The sequence below is a fragment of the Balearica regulorum genome, chromosome 19 (assembly GCF_011004875.1).
Source record: "Balearica regulorum gibbericeps isolate bBalReg1 chromosome 19, bBalReg1.pri, whole genome shotgun sequence".
Lineage (NCBI taxonomy): Eukaryota > Metazoa > Chordata > Aves > Gruiformes > Gruidae > Balearica > Balearica regulorum.
Window position 1 is genome coordinate 8,458,402 of NC_046202.1, and position 22,413 is coordinate 8,480,814.

Here is a 22,413-nt window from a genome sequence, read left to right on the forward strand (position 1 = left end):
CTGCTGACTCCCTGCTCTGGGTACTCCTCTTCTGAAGCAGCTAAGCTGCTTGCAAAGTGTGAGAGTGGCAAAATTTGGGCTAGTCAGCAATGCTTTTCCAAGCAATGCAATTCACGCGAGCCCTTGAGTAACTGCGGGACGGCAGGATCATGTACCCTCCTGCTACGTGGCACGCTGGAGCTGTTTAAGAAATCCCTCAGCCTCAGGAGCTCCTGGGTAGAATTACTGCACTTGGTTAGGCTGAGTGGGGTTCACTGGCTGTAGTTTATGCAAGCGGGGTGGTGAATGAGTGACTGGAGAGGATGAACAGCAAGGGAGGACAGGCTTTCCATTACGGAAGATCTGGATTTATTTCCATTCATTCATTGCAAGTCAGAATCCATTCTCTTCATTTTTATTCTTCCATGCTGTGACACCTTTAAAATCCATGGTACATTTAACTTTTGATTTTCATTTAATACCTTTTAAAGTGATCTAATGCAGACAGATTACAGACAGTAAGGGTTACTGCCCTTTGGTGGAAATACCCTATTTAATAAAAGATTGTAAGACAGATTGGCCGCTCCATGCATTAAAAAAAGAAAGATATACTAAGTTTAGATGCTATGGCAGTAAAACTTTATAGGCTCATCCATTTTAGACAGTCATACTCTCCTGAAGTTTTCAAATCACTTTGCAAAGGTAGCTAGCTCTCCTACTTTTGAAATCAGAAATAGTTGTTGCAGTTTGCAGTATTTAATGTAGATCTATGTAAATTCCTAGGGGAAGGGGAGGACAACAGTTTGATCTTAAAATATAATTTGGACTGTTCTCATCTTTTCTTGTAAAGGCTGTTTTGATCGTTTGTTGCCACCTCCCAGTTTTCAAACATCTCAAGTTCCTCAAAAGTTGTGATACTTTTAAAGATAAGGATCAAATTTTATGTATTTTTGTTTCTTAGTTCTCATGTCTTTGACATTCAAGTTTGCAAATTTCTTCCCCTATCAAAGGGCTTTAACACCTTTCCTTTTTTATTTTTAAATGAAAATTGACGTTCTCATTTGGTAATGTGACTTTAGGAGCCAAGACTTTAAGAAAAACGCCAAATACCACAATACCTATGGGAATTTGCAACCTTATTATTAATAATGGGCACCTCTCACTTCTCTTCAAGCCTCCTGAGATTTTGATGTTTCATTTAAATCCATCCAGATTCTTGTGATCTTTAAAGGTGGGGAGACAGTGGAAAAGTACTTCCTCAGGAGGAGAACTGGTTGCAAAGCATGGATCCAGTTTCCACTTTGAACCTCTTTAAACATCAAATATTTTCAGGTCTAAGGTTTGATTGCCTGCAATCTTGTTTTTTCCCCATTCCTTTTTTGCTTTGCTGGTAGGATGAAGAATTTGATTTAAGGTTATATGCCTGGAAAAATAAAGCATTTAATTTACATTTTACAAGGCAGTTATTGCAGGTTAATTAAATATCAATTGAGTGTTATAGGCCATATTAAGATTTATTAATAACCCAGCAGATAAATCTCCTTGGAATTCAATTAAATGAAAATCACATAAAAATATATGTGCAATTTTATTCATATAATACATAAAACTTGTGAATTATAGTGCAGCATTGTACAGTAAGTTGATTAATGGGAATTAATTGCTGAAATAAAGAAAAATCAATTTAAACTTCCTGTAGCAGCTATAAGAAGCACGGTATACTTTTTCAATACCCTTGGAAAGCTGAGTTTGTGTCTACACTTACACCGTCTCACTCCATACCGTAAGCTGCATCTTGGACATAAATGTGCTTCCTCTCCTTTCACTTGCTTTAGCTTAGTGTTTTAGGCTTAGAGAAAGGAACAACTCTGTATTGTCAGTATGCCCTGCTGAGTTAATTGCATGACCGAAGATTTTTAGAGATGAACAAAGCAGCAGAGTGAAACACTGGTGGGCATCCGTGACACTGAGAGTGCGCGTGGCTCCATGTCATGTCACAGGCAAGATCTCTGTAAGGGAAAGGTATCGAGAGGTTTGGGAGTGTTTGTGCCAACAGGTGTTGGAGACTTTTGCCCTTGATGCTTTATCAAATCTCTCTTGAAGCGTTTGTAAGATAGTTACCAATAGAAACACTGTTAGCCAGGTTGTCTGCAAACTCAGGAGCACATGGGTGTGTTGGGCTTTAACCAGGATTAGTGAGTGGATTTAGGCCCATTTGGGGAAGTAGCGCTTCTGACATCGGAGATGAGGTTCAGGAGCTGGACTTGGAAAACATCTTTCCAGTATTTGCAGAACGATTGAGGCCTGGCATGCTGCCATCTGTTCCCTGTGCATCCTGTGTTAAATACTGTCAATATGAGATTATGTTCCAATTACAGTACCAGACTGACTGGTTTAACTCCTACCATGAATCTATTTTCCTTTATTACTATGTACTAACTATGTGACTGATGTACCAGACACCAAAAGAGATGGTCTCTGCCCAGAGGGCTTTGTCTAAAAGAAACATGTCGGGAGAAGACAGAACGCAACAGAAAATGCAGATGAATGAGTAACTCAGTTGAGATTTCCTTTTTAATTTGGGGATTCTTTGCTCGTTTGTGTGTTTGGCTTGAGTTTTAATATTACTAAACTTGCGTCCTTCAGACATTGCACAAGAACAGAGACTTCCATAGAAACTCAAACAGGGTTAGGCATGTGACTCTTTGAAGTGTGTGTGTGTTTTTTGGGGGTGAATGCTCAGTGCACACATGGGAACATTGGAAGATGGAAAATGAAGGGAGAACCACATTCCAGCTCAGATGACAACTCTAGCAGCCGCCATGGCTCATGCTGGGGAAGTTTAGCTGTGTTTAAAATACAGCAGGTGTCTTTGTGAATGCACTTCTTGCTCATCCTCCCTGCTCCTCCGGTAGAGAAAGCATGCATCTGTCTCCTCTGTACTTCATCTCTGCTTCTCCCTGCAATAGTTGTCAGGGATATTAGCATTAAATACTTACTGCCTGGCTTAACTAAGGGGTAAGATAGGATTTAATTTGTATGGCTGAAATCCAATTATATAATGGAGCCCCTGGGGGAAGCAGTTATACCTGCTGAATCTCTTGGATGAGTAATTGTGCACAAAGGCTCCTCTCCAGAAGTAGAAACAGATCTGAAATATATTTTTTTCTCTTTTTTTTGCTGCTGCTGTTACATAATAGGGCTGAGACCCTGAAAAGAAAAACCAATGACAACTCAGTGCAGTAGAAAGAATTAAAGCATTGCCAGGAGAAAACAAGTTATAATCTGATAAAATCAAGGATCTAACAGGAAGTCTGCAGCAGCATTAGCTTGGAGGAGCCAAAATGCAGGGCAGCCAAAGGAAGCTTACTCATCTTTTTGGAAAACAGCACAGAGGCTCTGCTGTCTAACTTTTTCCCCTGCTTTCTACCATGAGCAGGGAAAGGGAATCCTCTACTTGCTTTTGTCAAAGCTTGTGAGGTGGGCAGGTATAAAAAAAGCTAAGCAGCCAACTAATTCAAATCCTTTTGATAAATCCTCCACTTTAACTACCTTTAAAAATCCCTGCTCCTTATCCTGCATGTCATCTGCATCCTGATAAGCATCAAAATCATAGGTGATTATGAGCAGGATAGGAGCAAAAGCATGATGAGGTTCCCAGCAAGGTTTCTGAGAGCAGGCAAGCTTATAGAGCATTGATCTCTGGGAGACTCTTGGGCCTTGACACCTGTCCCATCTGATACCTTCAGCAGCTCCAAATCCCACAAAGGAATAGACCAAGTGCTCAGAAGGACTCTGAAAGCGTCAGCTTTTTTACCTAGGCAAGTTTTCTCGAAGGTCAGAGTGCCATATTTAATGCTACTTTTAAAATTAGAGAGCAAACTTTTATTCAGTTCTAACGAGTTCTGAGTGGAAAAATATTTTCCTCCGTCTCTTTGATTTTATGACTACATGAAGATAAAATGATGGCTGCATCCATCCAGCCAAGGAAGTCCAAAACTCCAAATGCCACAGACTGAGGACAACCCCCCCCACACACACACTTCCCTCCATCAGCTCGCTGTCTGGGCAGGCCTTCCAATTCTTTTAAAAAACAGCTAAAGCAAAAGGGGTTGCAACACTGGAACTCTTGAGGAGAGGGTACCTGTCTCACAGACTTGCAGCTCCACCCAGTGGCTCTTTTTTGGCAAGATAAACGCAAGGTTTCGGAAGCATTAAAACCTCTTGAGGTCAGTGTTATACTGTGGCGATGCTCTGGCAATACGCATGAGAAATTGGGTGTATATTTCTTTTGTCAAATTCTTAGCAAGCTGACATCTACCATTTGAATAATGGCAAAAAACTGCAAGGAGAGGTTTTAGTGAAATAGAAAACCCAGCAATCTTATTACTCTCTTTCTTAAAAACCTCCCAGCACAAATGGTAGGAGGAAAAAGGTAAGGAACTGATGGATGACTTCACCTTCCCAAATTCTTTATGAGCAGATTGCAATAGTTTCCTCCAAATTTATGTTGTATGAAATTATTAATGAATTACTGCAGCAAATGATCTGTTATTTGTAAGCTCATTTTGCAAAGAATTCTCCTATGAGTGTGAATTTTGGTGAAGTTAGCTTGGCAACTCACACTGTATTGTTTCGCTTTCTTTCCTGGGTAATTACTGTGATTAACAAGAAGTGAATTTTGATCATTTCTATCAAGGATACCATGCTGAAACTTGCTTTTTCCAGGAGGATTAGGATACTTGTAATTAAAATAAGCTTTGTGCATGTGTACACTTTAACTGTAGGAAAACTCAAGAGGTGGTTACATATTCACAGAACACAGCAGTGTGATACCAACAGAATTAATTTTAGATTTGAACTAGTATTGTAAAAATATCCCATTCCTCCAAGCTGAAGTGAAAACTGAAACCTCTGTTGTTGCTGACTGTTTACCAGTCTCTCAGTATGTCTTAAAAATAGAGGAGCTGATAAACTGATACAAACCACAGCTTTTCCTGTGAATCTTCTGGAATTGCCTGCCCCATCTGTGTTAGGAAAATATCATCTGTGAAATTCTGCTCCCGGATGGACCGTGTAGCTCCAGTGCCATGGAATGAGTTGAAATGACCTCTTCCTCCTGAAGTTCAGACGTTATTTAGCATAAATGCAGCCCCTAAGGCCTTCACTGAAGTTGCTGTCTGCCAGTGCGGCAGCTGAACGTGGGCTTTAATTTGTTTTGCTTTGCTGCTAGAGTGCTGTGAGGTAAGGGAATTTGAGTTACAAACTGTATGAATCCCACCTCTAAGCTTGTAGACATCAGTTATCCATCCATACAATTAGAAATTAAGTCAGCCCATACATTGTTAGCACGAGAGATTGGAAGTTTCTTTTTACAGGGATAATATTTCAAAACAGTTATAAAACTCACATCTTAAGAATAACAGGAAACATTTTGAAACAGGTAGCTCTGGAAAAGGGAATTATTTTTTTCTTAAACCCTAAAACAGAGCAAGAACTTATTGGGCTTTCCTTGTCTTCCCTCAAATTATCACTGAAGACCCCTTGAGTGTATGAGCCAGGTACAGCTATCCCACCAGCAGCCCGAGACTATGGCAAGGGAGAGGCAAGTCCGTTTGCAGTGTATGGAAAGAGACGGAGGCTCGTCAGGCTGTGGAACAAAACTGGTTAACTCATTTTACCAGAAAAATGTTTGCTGTGCACCATCTGTCATCTGAGCCTCTCTTGCTCCCACAAGTGATCCCCGTGCAGTGGTGGCACCGTGGGAGTGAGTGGGGCCAGTAAGCCCTGCATCCACGCGCACAGACCTGCAAGAGGATGCTTTCAAATTCACCCTGATGTTTCATATAACACTTAAAATAGCTGAGTTGTTGACATGGCAAGGGTATATACTTGCAGCCTGAGAGTTTGCTCTTTCTCTGTGCCAGGATTTCTCAGTGTTTGCAAAATTTCTGCTAAAGATCTGTGTGTGTTGTGAAGTTCAGATGAAACTTGCTGGTGCGATAAGCTCTCTCCTTACCCCAAACATGCTGCTTAGTTCTTCTTTTCATGAAGTTGGGGGGGTTCCAGGTCCCCTGCAGCTGCTTTCAACCACTCTGCAGTTCTGCGCTTGCTCTCTTTCCAGGTGAAGAGGGGTTTGTACCCAAAATGCCTGGAAGCTTTGTCTGTCTCATAGGAGAAGGTGGTGACTATCGTGTTCAGTAAAGGCAAGTTTAGGAAAGGCTGTGGCTTCCAGAAAGGGTACAAGATGACCTTGATTATCCTGTGCAATTGTATCATTAACCACATCTTCCAGTAAGGGGTGTGTGAGCCTAGTCTTACTGAGGGGTCCGCAGAGGACAATAGCTGATGCCTGATCAGAAAACCTTTTCTTGTTGGAGTGTCGTCATAGGAATAGTACACTTGTCCTGCAAGTAAGTCTGGTTTCAGCTGCAAGTTCCTTGCTGCAAGAACATGCATCCATGCAACGTTCCCTGGAGAAATAAAAGGGGGAGAAAAACAGGTATTTGGGTGGAGCTACATTTTCCTGTTTACTGTAGGAGTGAATGAGTGCATTGGATCTGCTGGTTCCAGTGCTGTGAAGTAGGGAAAGCACTCATCGTCTTACTCAGCTGTACTGTAGAGAGAGTGAGTAGTTAATCCAGACCTCCAAGATCCTTTAAACCTTTGGTCTCTCCTTTGAGCTGGACAATTAATGTGCCTTGTGATACTGGTTCATGTGAAGCGAAAGGGCAGTGTTTTGTAGTGAGAGCAGGATGAATGGGAGGCAGCGCTCGAGGGTTTTATTCCTGGCTCTGCTGTGAGCCTTTGAAGAAGTCACTTGATTTATCTAGGCCTGATTCTTCTGTAACAGCATTATCAAACTACTGTTATCTGCACTTTTGGAAAAAGACATATAAGTAAGCTGCATAGAAATAACTAAAACCCCACATGATTTAATGGTGAGTTATACTCTCCTGAAATGCATTCAACACCACAACAAACTGTTTCTGTAGGTTTTGTGAGTAGTTTCTCATGCTTGCTAAAATCACTTATGTAGTACAGCCTTTTTATCAATGAATTGTACAAATAGTGTTAGTTAAATTTCTTCTAATGAAGAAGAAATTAAGTGTCTTTTCAAACCAAAAACATTTAAAAAATACTACCTGGATCTCCCCGCCCCCCCCCCCCAATATATCCTGTGAAACATTTACCTAGAAAAAGAAAAATTAGATCTTTTTCCACTGACTTTTGTCTAAACAACAATTTCATTATGCTGAGGATAAGAAAAAAAAAAAGAAAACTCTTCCCAGGAAAAACAGTAGAATATAAACAACAGTTTAAAAAATTCTTTTAGCCAGTCTAAGTTTTGTGGTTATAAAAATATTTGTGCTCATTCACCATACTTATCTCTCTATCTTGGAAGATTATGGTTAAGCTGACATGTAAAACGCCCTGTGACTAAAACAGCCTGGTAGCACCCCATGCAGAGAGATCAGTCATTCACTCACCTACGTATGTGTAATTACGTTCTGTGTTTTCAGGCTCTAGGTAGTTCAACACACTGTTCCTGGCTTTGGTAAGCAAATACAACTCTTGAAGAAACGTTGCTTTCTCCCCATACACTGTGTTTGCACGGATAATGCAGGTTGTGAGTTTACCGCCATTGCTCATCTGTAAAATCAGGAAGGGATGTTAGCAAGCGGTGCGTTCAGAGATTAAATCTTCTGCAGTGATGTTGGGTTTGCCAGATAAAACCAAAACCTGGGAATATTGGGCTAGAGGAGTGAACATTTGCAGAGGTGCTCTGGACACTTAGGGCCTGGTTTGGGTCCCTAAAAATGCAAGGAGGTGCCTAGTTTGATTTTTTAAAAATTTTTTTTTATTCATAGCATACCTGCACCCATGTGGTGCTCACTGAGAGACGTTGGATGGAAGGTGCTAGTGGCATTAACTCTTTTGCAGTTGTGATGTATAAATGAGTATTTGCAACAAGCAAAATCAGGGACCAGAGGAAGCCAGCTAAGCTGGCTGGTCTCCAACTGTAACTGGGAGAGAGATGCTCCAGGCAGTGATTTAGGACACATCTCATTTTTGCATTCTGCTTCATCCTCTAGAAGAACTCATCTGTCTGCTGACTGTACTGGGAGTCTAAAAAGACTAGCCAGCTAACTTAGGTGGGTGACTGACTCTGGATACACTAGTATTTTTGGTTCTTAAATCACTCAGGCACATCTAAAAATTACACCTTTATGCAGTATGAACCTGTAGGTGAACCTGATTTCTTAGGCCCTGATTTAACATAGCTCTTTCCAAAGTCACATTCCTGTAAAGCACAGGCTCAAAGGGCAGCACCCTTTGATCTTCCGAGAGTTTGGCAGCTTCCTGATGATGTGGGAATTATCAGGCTTTGGTAAGCTTAGGGCAATGTGGTTTATGCATCAAGTCAAGGCAGCAGTTGGACGCACACTTAGATATGAGCTGTTGGGTCTTTCTAACCATCTCTCTCCTTCCACCCATCCTGTGCTGTAATACCATGGGTGCTACCATTGACTTTTGTACCTTTTTTCCATTGGCTTCAAATACAAGTTTTTCTGCCATGGCCTTTGTCTTCCCATAAGGCAGCTCCACTTCCCCGCTGTATTTGGTGTCCTCATTTCCTCTGAAATAGATTGTGAGAGACGGTGAGTGACCATAGAGTAGAGTACAGGGCTTGGAGACATTTGTGGTTTACTCTGCAATCCCTGCTCTTCAGGGACTTATGCTGGCTGCAAGTTATAGGAATCTGAGATCCTTGTTTCAGTTCGAGAGAAATAAGGTCTCAAGAAATACCAGGCGGTTCTGGGTGTTCATAGGCAGGTTTGCACAAGGGTGATGGTTTGATTTCTGAGAGCTGGATTTGGTTATGTCTAATAGTGTGATTGAAGCAAACAATATTCTGGCAGGCAAATTAGCAGGCAGTGGAGTTACCTTTTTAAGCAACTCATAAATGGCTGAACAAGGTGGAAAGAACACAAGAAGATGGAGGGGATGAAAAGGAGAGCAACCCTACTTCGTCTTTTCATTAGAGGCTGAGAAAAACCTGTCATGAGCCGTAAACTAAAAGGAGAAGCTGCTGCTTTATTTTCTCACAGAGTTGATTAGAGTTGGGAGACATTTGCCAGTGATGTGATAGAGCTGCTAGTGATCTCCTGGAAGACATGCAATCAGAGGGTTTGTGCTGGGATTATTCTTTCATCTCTCCTAGCAGATTATGCTCGAGGGGAAAAGCAAAGAAGTGGACTCATGATTAAGGGCAAGCAGGGCTTGCATCCATTCTAGGGATACTTGGTTGCCACTATGGAAGACAACCTGCTCCTCAGCCTCCTAACTTAGAGCTGCAAGAAGGAAAGCCCAGGGGATCTAACCTGTAACTGGCCTCACAAGCCCTGAAATAATTCCAGGGACAACCAAGAAAGCAACTCTATTCCCCACCAGGGCACTGGCATTTTGTCCCAGTGGTTCTAGATCAACATTAGTCCGTTGCAGGATGTGGTTAAGCAGATTCAGTGGGCTCTGGAGGAGCCGGGGAGTGAAGAAACCTTGTTTGAAGCATTGGGAAGGACCATCCGTGTGGCCGCTTGCTCCCCTGCAGCCATGACTAGCATGGATAGGCTCTCTCTCCCTCCACGTGCTGCAGGATACTTTCTTCACATTTTTAAATTAATTTACTCTATATTTTGCTCTCCTGGAGAAATTCACCCTAGGCAAACACCAGACTCTGCCAGGCATGGGGTACCCCCAGACAGGGCAATGGAGAATTAATTATCCTTTTGCACATGGGGACCAGATGCACCTCGTGGAAGGGTTAAGTAGCCTGTGATGAGTTCATGCAACAAATCTGCAGCAGCGGTCTTTTTGTCAAACACTGGGCCTCAGGAGAGCAAGCTCCGACTCAGGCTCCATGTTTGACCTTGGGCAACTTGCTTGCTCTTTTCTATGCTCAGATCTCCATGTGTAAAATGTGGATAATGCTGTTGCCTTTCACTTGCCTGTTTGGCAGTCTAGTATTGTGTGTGTCAGATATCCCAGCTGAGATCAGGGCCACCTTGTCCCACAGCAACAGAAATAAATTAGGAGCATCAGAAATACAGCCTCCTTGCACACCCTGGGCTTTTATCACAAAACCCTCCTCCCCTTCCCTGTATTTATCGGTGATGAGGAAAAGACAAACCAGAAAACAAGCAAGACAAAAGATCGTGCGTGGTTTGTTGCAAGCCTAGCAGAGGCCCAAGACAATTGGGAAGGGGGGGTGTGTGTACCTAGAAGTTCTAGTTTTAATTGCTTTCTTTTTTTAATCCAAATTTATTTTTTGCCATGCAAAGCTTTTAAAAAGCAGCAGCTTCACAAAGGGGCAAACCTGCCTGCTGTTCCTGGGCTGCAGAGCTCTGCTTGTGTTTGCTTTCCCCCACCCCTTTTGAAGCTCGGTAGCAACAAAGAGCTGAGCATAATGCTCTTGCTTTTCAAAACGATCACAGATAACTGAACGCTAATAAGACTGGAGCAGCATTGTCAGAAGGTATCTCAGCGGTGGCTGTCTCAGAGGGATTGAGACTGACAGAGGCATTTTCTATTATTGTCGGATGCTGAGGTGTGAGCATTATCCCTGCACCCATCACCCTGTCCAGAGACTAATCGTGCTTTGTCTGTGTCAATTTCTAAGCACGTAAAAGTGAGTTAAATAAAATTATATGAGGAATGCTGGAGAAGGGGGACAGAGAAAAAGAAAAAGGCAGGCAGGCAGGATCGTGAACTGTGAGGGAGAAGAGCAGAACAGATTGGTTGGGGACAGGGGAAGATGAGGAGGAAGGGGAAAGCCACATCACCTGTGCTTTCAGCCTGGAAAACAGAGCCATATTATGTTGCCTTCCAGTCATCACTGGGCTCCCTATTGAGACAAGTGGTGTAATTTTTTACTGAGGATCTGACTCATCTCGCATTTTGCATTCTGTAATTCCCTTAGTTTAAAATGAAAATCATTGGAGAATGAGGACTACTCTCTCAGGCTTTCTCTCAGCATCATGGAAGAACCTGATTGTGTTGTACAAAATGAATGAAATGCTGTAGGTGGTGGTTTCATTTGCAGTTGTGGTGGGGAAGCATCAGGAATTGGTGGGCAGAGGATGTTCATGTGTAGCTCTGTGAGCATCAGCCTGGATGGGTTTTTGCTTGCACCCGTTGGTGCCATCATTACAAGTGAAAGGGCTGTCCTCTCAGGCAAGGTTTGGGTAGATTTTTCAAGACATCTATTCACATCTATCTCTTAAGTCGCAGGACTAAAATACTAACAAGGATGTGCCTGTATCCACATTCATTTTTAGAAATTATTTAGATATGCTAATGACCAAATTCCATAGCTTTTCAGTGGCACGGAGCGTCTAGTACTCATAGTCCCAAGGGAACTGAGGTTTGTTGCTCTCATGCATTTTTTTTCAGAAGCCAGACTTTTATTCTATGCATTTGGGTGCTTAAACACTTTTCAAAACAACTAGGTTATGCCTTAGCTTACTTGTGAGTTATGAAATTTAGGCTTGTAGGTCATTTAAAGTTATGTCTTAAGCAGCATTTTCTAGCTGGGCTCGAATTTCTAGAGCCATATGACTGAAGCCAGCTGTGTCTAGATTGGCTGCCTTTAGAGACAAAACTTGACTTTGAGCCAGTTCTCCTTGCAGAGAAGTTTCCACGGTTTGGGCAGCCTGTATGGCTACAGCCATGCTTGTAATCAGCAAGGAGCCTTACAATGGTACGTATCAGACTGCAGCTATCTCCACTTCAAATTTAACCTAAAAGCTCAGCTTTAGGTTTCTTCAGAAATATCAGCCCTGTTCTCAAGGTGAACATGTTGCCCCATGAATACAAGAGGTATCCAGATGCTGAGTCCTGAGCAGGAGTTTCAGCTGATTGCGAAAGTCAGTTCTGGATATCAAAGATCTATAACCCCAAAAGCCCTCCAAATCGTAATTTTGACCACAGTCTTTGTATTGCTCCAAATCCCACCTTTGCCACAAGAGGTTTTCTAAAGCTCTGCTTCTTCTGGATCTGTGGGTCAGTCTCATAGGAGCGACGCACAGAACAGATGGGTTGAGCATAATGCCCAAAAGTGTGAAGTCCAGGAGTTAGCCCTGGTAAACATATTGCCAGGAGAAAGGATTTTGAGGGATAGAATGGTGCAATACACAGGTCAGATCCAGGCCACAGAAGAGTGTAACTACACATGAATACTGCAGGGCAACTTCACACCAAACAGATCTGTCACTTAAGACTATGCGGCCAACTAACTAACTTCTGAGATAGTACTAAAATAGTCCGTATACACTTGACCATGTTTGATAGTAGGAGCTGGGTACAGGCTTCCTGGCAATTCCCTATGGAGCTGAAAAGAGGAGGGAGAGTGGGTTGGTAACAGTCGAGCATCACCTACCCTTTGGATTGACTCAGCATGAGGGGAGACCAAAAACTCTGACCCAACAGCAGGATACAACTTCACTATATCACAAACCTTAGCACCTGGGACCTCATCTACAACTGATTTTAGGGCTTAGAGGAGCAGGGCTGCACATTCAGGGAGCAGCCTGGAGGTGCAGTTGGGTCATACATCTCTCCACCAACTCTCTCAATCAGTGGTATCCGCTACTGGTCAGGTTTAGGTTAGGAAGTGGTGTGGTTCCTGAAAGCAAAGAGCAGCAAAGAAGGATTTTCAAGAGAAGAGGAATAGACAAGAAGGGGAACACTTGTTGTCTTTGCAGCCGCAGCAAAAATCTCCATCTGGTTGCAGTTTCATTGCTGTTTAACTGGAAATCCAGAGTGATGGAGATTTGCTTAGCCTTACCTGAACATGGGCTCATGCGATGTGTTGGGTCCCACCGCAGCAATGGAGCTTGTGTAGACAACATATGGGATGTTCAGGACACAGCAGGCCCTTAACACATTTTCAGTACCTGTGGGGCAGGTTGGGAAGGACAAACATTAAACACCTTGCCTTGATTCCTGTTGTGCAAATCAAAGAAGATTTCCAGGCTTGGGATTCTAACTTTGAACAGATCCATCTTTTTGTGGCTGAAAAATATGTAAAGTCACAGGTCAAGGCTGCAGTTCCTCAGGTGTGTTTGCACAGGAATGGATGGTTTATAACATGAGAGTAGCAGTGACATCTATAGCTATAATGTGGCTTAACCTCTATGGCTATTGACAACTGACTTAAGTTGGACTTAATAGTTGCTAACAAAAAGGAAGTTGACAGCTCAGCAGAGCAAAACTCCCTGTTTTCCATCTTTTTTGATTCATGGACAGACTGTCAAATGGTGAATTGCAGCCTTCTGGCAAAAGGATTGGTGTTTTAGTTGCATATATTACTCTACACAAGTTCTGCAAGATGATTGTAGGGTGAAAATCATTGCATCAGACTCTTGATAGCTGCAGAATTTTAAATAAAGTAGTGGGGGCAGCTTACAACTCCACATGAAATCCAGATGAATCTGAAGCATGGTTTGGTTTAAGAAAGGTTGCTCTGGCTGAACCTACGGGTGAGCATGTGTATTTTTTGTTTGGTTGGGGTTTAGGGGGGGAGGGGGTGGGTTTAAATGATTCATGACTATTGTAGGGATGGTCTTTGCATTCATCATGATTTTGATTCAAGTTGATTCTATGAGAACCTCAATGACTACAGCATAACCATGGTTGCGCACAGTGAGCCTTCAAATCTGATGAGGCAGATCTTAAAGGAAGCTGCTCATAGGGTTGGTTTCTGGAAATCTCCATACTGTTTATACCTGGCTAATCACGCTCTGCCCTTGAGCCTTACTGCAGATCTTGCATGGGGAGGGCTTGTGATTTCTCTGGTCTCTTTGTTGTTAAGGGCATAATCTGATATTATCAAGGAAATCCTGAGCTCAGGATAATTTCAGAGGGCATGAATCAATAGAAAGACCTGGTGGGAAAGAATCAATTTACTTCTCTGTGAGCCTATCACAATATGTAAAGTTAACTGAGAACCCCTGTTGAGAAACATCACTGGAAACAGCTGAGTTAAAATCCATTCATCTTAACAAAAAGCAGATTAAAAAGTCTTTAAGTGGGTAGATGGAAAAAATAATTCTTGTAGAAGAGGGCTCTTCAATCTAGTCAACAAGGCTGTAACAGGATTTGGCAGCCAGTGGTTGAAACAGAGGAGAGAATCAAAGCAGAAGATAGATGTAAATTTTTGCCAGAAACAATAATTAACCATAGCCACACTAATACTCTTCAGCATTGTTATGGCTTGCTGAAAGACATGATAGCCCATTAACTTGCAGTCCTTAATTCGAGGCAAAAAGTCTTTTGAAAAGGCATAGTCCAATTTAGCCACAAATTGTTAGTCTTAAAGCAGTAACTGAATGAATTTCTGTGGCCTGAGTTACAGAGAGGAGCCAGCTAGAGGATTTTATAGTTGACCTGTCCTGACCCTCTTTCTTTTTTTTTTTTCATGAAGTCTACAGCAGGTATCAAACACAGTTCATTTTTATTCTTTTACCTGCTATGATTTAATAGAAAACTTTAGACTAATCTCTCAATTCAAGATTTTGAGAAGTCCTAGTGAGGGCAGCAGCCTCATTGTAGGGAGGGCTACATGAAGCCATGCAAGGGGAGGCAGAAATACAAACAGTTTGACTGCGAAAATAAGGCTCCTGTTAAGACATCTCAAACTGTGCTCCTCAAAGAGACACTCGGTCACCAGTCACATTGGAAAAAACTTTGCGTGTGTGGTTTTCTGGGAATGTCACACACATCTGCAAGAGGTTTGGTTTGCTGAATAGGGGAGTTGCCCAATGTTCACTGCTATCTGTAAAATCCTCACTAGCTAAAGTACCTCGCTCATAGCAAGCAGACAATGAAGAGGAAGATCTCACAAAGCCATTAAAAGGCAGTGGGTAGCCTCAGGCTCTGAATATTCTCAGTACATATGCACAACACAGGCTCTTAAAAGTATCTGGTTTTGAAAACAACTACAGCAATGAAAAGAAGGATGGAATTTAAATGTTGCCCTTGAATGCATGGGCAAATAGCAGGAGCCCTAAGCTGTAATTGAGTTTGAGATTATATATATATAAAAAATATATAAAATCCCTTCCTTGTGGTTAACAACTATTTGAGTAGCTAACAGCCTGAGGTGCCATTGGAATTGCTGCTGTAATAGGGATTTCATTATTTTTATAGCCTGTGCTTATTTCCTAGATTTATGAACAAATTTTCTTTAAGGAGATCTTGCATCTAACATGAAATCGGCTCTTGGTGATAGGAAGAATGTGTTGTGGAGCTCTCAGTTATGTGTAGCTTGTAGACATGTAATAGTTGTGAACTGTGACTATAATTAAAATAACAGCACTCCCTAAATAGCATGGGTGCAGTTCAACTGGTGTAGTCTTGCACTGGCATATAGGGTAGATTTTTCTCCCTGGAAATCCCTGGGAAAGCTATAAGCTATCTAGAACAGGAGTTAACTTTTAATTGCTGTCCTTGTCACATACGAAACAGTTTTTTACCACTATAGGCATGTTCTGGATCACCTCAGTACTATTAGTGAAAGTTACACCCTTGACCAGAATGCCCATACAGTAACTGGCTCCAGATTTGACTTCCTAAGATGAAGAACAGTGGAGAGGAGGAGCATGGCCTGCCCTGAGCAAGGACAGAGGGGCAAAGGCAGAAACTTCCCCGCTGGAAAGGAAAGGTCTTGGGCACCTTTCTCATCCCGTAGCAGAGTGGTGCATGTGAAATTCAGGGGACAAGGGAGTGCTAAATCAGAGCGGATATATTTGTCATAGCATCTTGTATGACTACACCAAGGAGTGTGAATTTAAGGCTCTATTTAATTGCTTGTTTTAAAGAGCTTACCTCCAACATTGACAGCTCTCATTTCCCAAAAGGGCACAGTGTTTCTGTAGTCCACAATAGCAGCTGTGTGAATAACCACGTGAACTCCCCGCATGGCAGCAAGGAGCAGATTGTAGTCTCGAATGTCTCCTTTCATCACTGTCACATGAGTGGTAGCTGGAGAAAAATAATATAACCATAGATGCAGGGGGGGGAAAAAATACAAATCAGCATCCTCACCTTCTTTCAGAATGAGGATCCTGCTTGGAAAGCTTTCTTCTCTGCATGGCAAGCTGAAGCACACGCTTAACTAATGACTATGCTATTTGAATACATCACACTAAGGGAAAATACATCCCTATTTTTGAACCCCAAGAAGCCAGATCTGCATCTGGTTTAATTCAGCACAGCGCTTTGGCAGTTTGCACCAACTGTGGGTCAGAATAACTGTGTCTGTCATTGCAAATCTCTAGCATGCACCCAAGGATAGTGCTGAGCAAGAATGGGAGAGCGTTGGCCCAGAGCTGCAGCTGGTTACAGGACTTGCTCCTGGACGCGTGAATGAGTGAAGCTGGGCTGGACAATTTCCTTAAGACAGAAGAATTTTAGAGCTTACTGGGAATAAAACCAGGCAAGCTTAAGGGACATTGCTCAGAGCATTATTTAAATTGCAAATACTATAGATGGGAAGGGAAAATAATGTAACAGGTTAAAAAGTTTCATAGGATGTTCTTCCCTTTGAGCCATTCAGAAGGGTTTATTTCTCCTATGTCTTCCCCTCCACACACCTCCCTCAAAATAGCTGTTCGATACTCGGCTACTGTTGGCGCTCCTGCTAATTTTCTTGCTTTGAGACAACGTTGCAACATTTAAGCAGGATTTTTCCCTTTTTCCTTTTCTGTAGTTGGGAATAGGCCAGCAAGAAGCTGGGGTTAGGAAGCTGTACTCCTTGGGGCTTTTGTAATAGGCCAGGCAGCAGTAGCAGTCACAGGATTGCTTTGGGAAGGAGATGTCTCCTCTGCCCTGGGCTGGTGGCTTTCTGGAGAGCCCCATGTGGCCAGGGAACAGGGTAGTGATTTCTGAAGGGTCATGCACATGAGCAGCTCAGGGAAAGGTCCATGATTCCAGCCGTGGGAGCATTATGATATGGAAACCTTCGGTGAACAACTACCAGGACAGGGTGAGGAAAGTACGGGGTTATTCCTCATGAACTTAAAGGAGGGACAAAATTCAAGATAGTGGGTCAGCCAGCTGAGCACTTGCTAAGAAGCATGGGATGTAGGAAGAGACAGAAGTTTTACAGAAGGGTCAAACTGATTTCTTAATTAGCACAGCCAAGATTTGATGGACTAGCTCATAAGAGTTTTAATATTAAATTAATTTAATATTAAAGCACAGAGTTGATTCAGTGAGACTAGAGGGGGAAAAGAAAGAAGGCATTGCCCAGGTAGCAAAGGAATACACTTGCATGGAGGACCAGAATGCAGAGGAGGATGTTCCTGCTGAGAGGTGGAGCAGGATGTCAGCAGCCTCGTGGTGGGGGGGTTTGCTGCTACTTGGTGGTGAGGGAAAGCCCATCAGCAGCTGGGTTGAGGTGTTAAACAGTCTCTTTTGCCTCACCTGTCTTAAAGCAGCAGGTGCAATTAAGACCAGCAAGAGAATGATGAGAGCTCAGCCAAACCGAGGGACAATACAAGGCAACCATGAGAAATTTTCAGATTGATAAGGCCTGATAAGTTTATCCAGGGCTACTAAAGAGGTGCTGGATGTCACTGGAGCTTTTTTGCTTTATCAGCTATTTTGGAGAACTTTTGGAGGAGGCACTGGAAGACTGTAGTAGAGGAAATGAAATGCCTGTGCTTAGGAGGGAGGTAAAGAAGAGCCAGGAAATTACCGAACGGCTTTATTTCAACCCCAGGAAGTTCAGGAACACACACTTAGACATCATGTGTGTGAGGACCTGTGGGATAATAAGGAGAATAGAAGCAGCTGACATGGATTTGTCAAGAACAAATCAAGTCAGATAAATCTCCTTTGTTCTTATGACAAGTTAACAGACTGTACGGATATTGTGGAACAGGTAGAGGTCATCTATCTTGACTTTAGAAGGGCTTTGGAAACTCTACGTCATTCTCATAAGCGAGTTGGTCTAAGTAAGCCACATTAGGGTGAGCACAAAGCTGGCTGAATTACAGTTCCCAGGGAATTGCCAGCTGTGGTAGGTGGCTGCCCTGGGGCTCTCTAGGGCTTATTGCTGTATTTGAGTCTTTTTTATTGTTTTCATCAAGAATCTGGCAGATTTGTTCATTAAATCAGCAGATAACATCAGACTGGGGGAGAGTGGAAGTACACTGGAGGATTAGAATACGAGCTGAACGTAACTAATAGCGTCTGGAAAAAAAAAAGGTGAAATTTGATAGGGACGAAGAGAAGTTGTTTGGCTTAGTAGGGAAGAGGGAGCAGGTCTTCGTGAAAGAATTAAATTGGGCCAGGGCCGCTCAGGAGCTATCACCTGTCAGCAGAGTCTTGCAGCTGTGAAAAAGGCATAATTGTGCTGACAGGTACAAATAGGAGAATAGTCTGCAGGACAGAAGAAATCAATCCCTCAGCTTTACTCAGCACTGGGAAGGCCACAGCTGGCCTCTCTGTCCTAACCTGGGTGTCCCTCTTCCAGAGGAGAGCAACACCAGTGCCCAGAGATAGAGAAAGTGTGACCTGTGGAGAGAGGAGCGCATGAGAGTTGTTTTATCCTAAAGGAAAAAAACAGCATGAAGTGGAAAGGGAGGTGGTTTTCAAATCATGAAGATTGTTGTAAAAAATGAAACTATTAACCTATTCTACCTGTAAGGTTAGATGAGAAATCAAGGACTTAAATTGCAGATTAGACTGTACCAACAGTAATGGCCTGACGGTGCAGAAATTGGCTGCCTGAGGTGGCCTGGGGACAGGATAGAAAAACATCTGGCAACGTCTGGCTGAGCTGATTCTGCCTTGGGGCAAAAGCAACAGGGGATTGGTTGGGATGGTCCCGTAGGGCTGCTGGTGCCTGGTTTTTCTGCAATTTGCTGTGGTGTCAGGCCACAGACCTCTCCTGCAGCAGAGATTGTAGCAGCTCCTTAAGGTTTAAACAGTTTTGTTTTTTTCAATTATGGGTGCTTTTAAGGCAATCGGCTGCCTGAAGTCTGGGGAAACTAGTCTGGTACATTCATCATCACTGGGAGGGTTTCTGATAGCGGTATTTCCCTGGGAGTCTTTTAACTTGCTTTAAGTGTACCTCTTTTCTATTGCTGTCTCCCAGATAGGATCTCCCTTATTGTTTTTTCCTCTCTCATTTGAAGCAGGCTGAAGATTTGGGCAGTTGGAGAGAGGGAGTTCTAGCCCACCATTAACCATGCAGAGCACTGTGAGCTGCATTGGCTTGTTTGGGGTGAGTATTCTCAAATCCAGTAAAACAGGTTGCTTTTCCCCAACATATCTCACTGTAATCAACCCTGGTGAAACATCAGAAGGCAGCTCTCAGAATATGATCAAATGGATTAATTTAATATCTTTGAGTGTGTTTACTGTGACTCACCTCTTCCTTTTTTATGTACTAGGGCTATTATAGGTTTCTCTCAACTATTTCTGTAATTTATTTCACAATATCTGCAGCAGATGCTGAGCTTGATTCTATTATTGTCTGGGTTTTTTGGTTATTTTTCTCAGAATCAATAACTGGTTGGAGCTGTTCAGGAGCATGTTTTTTGTCCCTTTGCTGTTGTCAGACTGGTTCAGCAGAAGCAACTGGGTAGCCAAGTTCCCATGTCAGGTATTCTGTATGCATGTTGCTCCTTACAACTGATCCCTGAGCGGGGACTTAGATCCTCCTTGTGATATATCTCTTGAGGTTACACACTGTGGGTCTTTTTGCTTTGATTTAGTCCTATGCTGAAAAACCTCTCTGAGCTGGAAGTTATTCTTCATCCAGTCTATTTAATCGTGGTTCTTACCCCATGCCTGTAACTGTAGCATCTCCAACATAATACAAGCTGTCTGGAACAGGAGGGTTATAGCTGCTAAATAGAAGCTGATGCCCTTTTCTTACCTGTAGTGAATTTTTCTACTTCTTTTCTTGCTACTGAATCAAAAACTCTGACTTCTTTGACATCATCTTGTTGAGACAGGAGCTCTACAATCTTCTCCCCAATAAAACCACATCCTCCCGTCACCAGGTAGACCCAGGCTCCATCCATTTCTGAAGATGTTTTTGTGGTCGAGGAGTAGAGAGAAGGTTGCTGCCAAGATGCTATCATGCACTGTTAATCTCTCAGCCAGATGTTTTCTGAACTAAGTCTAAAGTTTAGCTGTCATATAATGTTACCGGCTGAACATTAACTCCATCCAGTTATATATAAATCAGGTTTTCATTGGCAGAGTCACACAAGTGACAGTAACACACATACCAATGCTGTGCACAGGCCAATTCTGGGCTCTGACTCAGCCTTTCCCTTTTACCACGGTGGCCTGTGATCTGCGGGGCACCTCCAGCTTGCCTTGGTTTGTGGCCAGTCTCAGGCCAAAATTTTGATGCCAGAAGTTTTCCATCCTGGATAGCCCTTTCCCATGGGCCGGGTGTCAGTCGATGTAGCCTGGATCTCTCTGGATGCTGCACAAAGATGATGTGTCCTAGAGATGTGCTTAGGGCAGCCAGCTTTTAGTGTGAAGCTACCAAGATCTCATTGCTGTGCACTAGTGAATTTGTATAGATGGTGTACAGCAGCAGATCAATCCAGTGCTGAGCTGTATTGGGCACAAAACAGGCACGGTCAGGAAAGGTCATCTGCAACTTTATGATCACTGACGCTACCAGTTTGATTATCTAATATGGCTCTCCTGAATGAATTGAGTAGAAATACATATGTACACACCCACCCACATATATTTAGGTGGAAGAAGTCCTCTCTCAATTTGAAAAATGTCTAGGAGTAGCTCTACCACAAAATTTTGGCAAATTGTTACAATGGTTGATTATTAACATTGTTAAAAGAGTGCACTGTTGTGTTTTATCTGCCAGACAGTGGCTAATATACCTTTTCCTTGCTAGGCTGTAAAGAATGTGTGCTATTCAGTTTGTCATTTGGATAAAAAAAAAATGGGGCCAGCTTTGTCTAAGGGTGCTTGATCATGTCCTAAGATTGGGATGTGGTGAGGGAAGAACTGCCCTCTGGCATGGTTGTTTCTCTCTGCCTGTTTCATGAAGAGTCTCAGATATAACTAGGTCAGGCCTGATCAGCTACCAGTCTGTCTTTGATGCCAAGCAAATTATTTTCTTAAGCTGGAGTAGTCAATTTTTTTCCAATCCATCTTTGAACCAACTTGTCACTGTTTTTGGTGAACTGTAGACATGCTGTCCTAAGAGAGGTAGCAATGGTAAATAGGGTAATATATAATATGTACAGCACAGTAGTTGCCTTTCCGGCCATAGTGTTGATCCCGTATCAGGATCACTGCTTGCCCCAGCCCCAGTTCCCCAGTCCCCCAGTCCACAAGCATGGGTTACAGATGCTGATTCAGGCTGCACTGGGGCGGGGGTACTGCTGGTACCCTTCCCTCGTCACATACAACAGGCTGAAACGCAGAGAGCAATGCCCACTGCGTGAATGTAGAAAACAACATTGTCAGAGCCATTTGTAATACAGCGGGAATGCTCGTCTGTCTTTAAAAAGGAAGCTGTGTAGCAACTTGCTGCTGAGCATGTGGCTAATGAAGAGTTAAGGCCGTGTATTCAAAGAGTGTGTTTCGCTTATGAGTATATATTTTTCTTTTAATCAGCTCTTGCTAGAAGTTCAATCTGTTCAATCCTGCCATTTTTCTTGTGCTGTGTTAAGCGTTAGGAAAAGTGCCGGTTCCCCTTGCTGTCATTACAATCGGTGGCCATAATGGCCTGGAGACCAACATGGCCCTGATGCTAATTTGGTGCTTGGCAGACCAGCACAGCCACAAATGTCCCACGAAATTAATTTAGCCTTTTATCCTGTAACTCCCAATCTGTACAGTAGCGATTAACAGAACCACCTTCCCTCAAAGGACTTTTTGCAAAGATAACTGTATCGGAGTTGGAGGTGTTAGGACGCAAAACCCAGGATAAATACAGCCTAAGAGACGCACTGAAGTGCTGCATGGGGCTGTTTGGCATCAGGTAACCTTGAGTATGTCCTCATCTGTGATGCAAAAAGCTGTATGAAGCAGAGGCCTTGACACTGTGGACATTTCTCAGTTAGCAAGACTTAGACTTTGCCACAGTACCGGTATCTGCAGTGTAATCTGATCAGTAGGGGGGGAAAAAAATGGCTATGATTTACATATCTCTTGTTTTTGTTAGGAGATAAGAAGCAAGTTCAGAAACCAGAACTGTCACGTCTCCGACAGAAACAGCCTAAGTCTTCTCCTACAGCCAAGGCTCCTGCAGAGTAAAGCCTCCCTTTGCAAACAGATAGGTAGTGGTAGTTGCAACTAAATATGTAGTTGTTCCCATTGCAGAAAGGTTAAAAAACCCAACAAACCAAAAAAACCCAAAAAACAAAACCC

General features: G+C 42.8%; 1 protein-coding gene and 1 long non-coding RNA gene across 4 annotated transcripts in view; one reads left to right on the forward strand and one right to left on the reverse strand.

The window, feature by feature from the left end:
• LOC142604503 (uncharacterized) overlaps positions 1 to 22,413 on the forward strand; it is a 56,022-nt gene that overhangs the window by 28,171 nt on the left and 5,438 nt on the right. The window contains exon 2 of the long non-coding RNA XR_012838364.1: positions 19,185 to 19,273. This is a non-coding gene — a long non-coding RNA (uncharacterized LOC142604503). The remainder of the gene's footprint in view (positions 1 to 19,184; positions 19,274 to 22,413) is intronic.
• HSD3B7 (hydroxy-delta-5-steroid dehydrogenase, 3 beta- and steroid delta-isomerase 7) lies at positions 364 to 20,169 on the reverse strand. 3 transcript variants are annotated; one of them, XM_075771412.1, is made up of 7 exons: positions 19,931 to 20,169; positions 15,868 to 16,023; positions 12,827 to 12,935; positions 8,521 to 8,620; positions 7,470 to 7,632; positions 4,966 to 5,098; positions 364 to 1,366 (listed from the first exon to the last, which is right to left on the reverse strand). In XM_075771412.1, the coding sequence occupies exons 1-7, from the start codon at positions 20,136 to 20,138 to the stop codon at positions 1,291 to 1,293; spliced, it is 945 nt and encodes a 314-aa protein (XP_075627527.1). In that variant the 5' UTR covers positions 20,139 to 20,169; the 3' UTR covers positions 364 to 1,290. The 3 variants fall into 3 exon arrangements, with proteins under 3 accessions (XP_075627527.1, XP_075627525.1, XP_010296087.2); XM_075771410.1 differs by having other exon boundaries at positions 364 to 1,402; XM_010297785.2 differs by lacking the exon at positions 364 to 1,366 and having other exon boundaries at positions 4,961 to 6,452.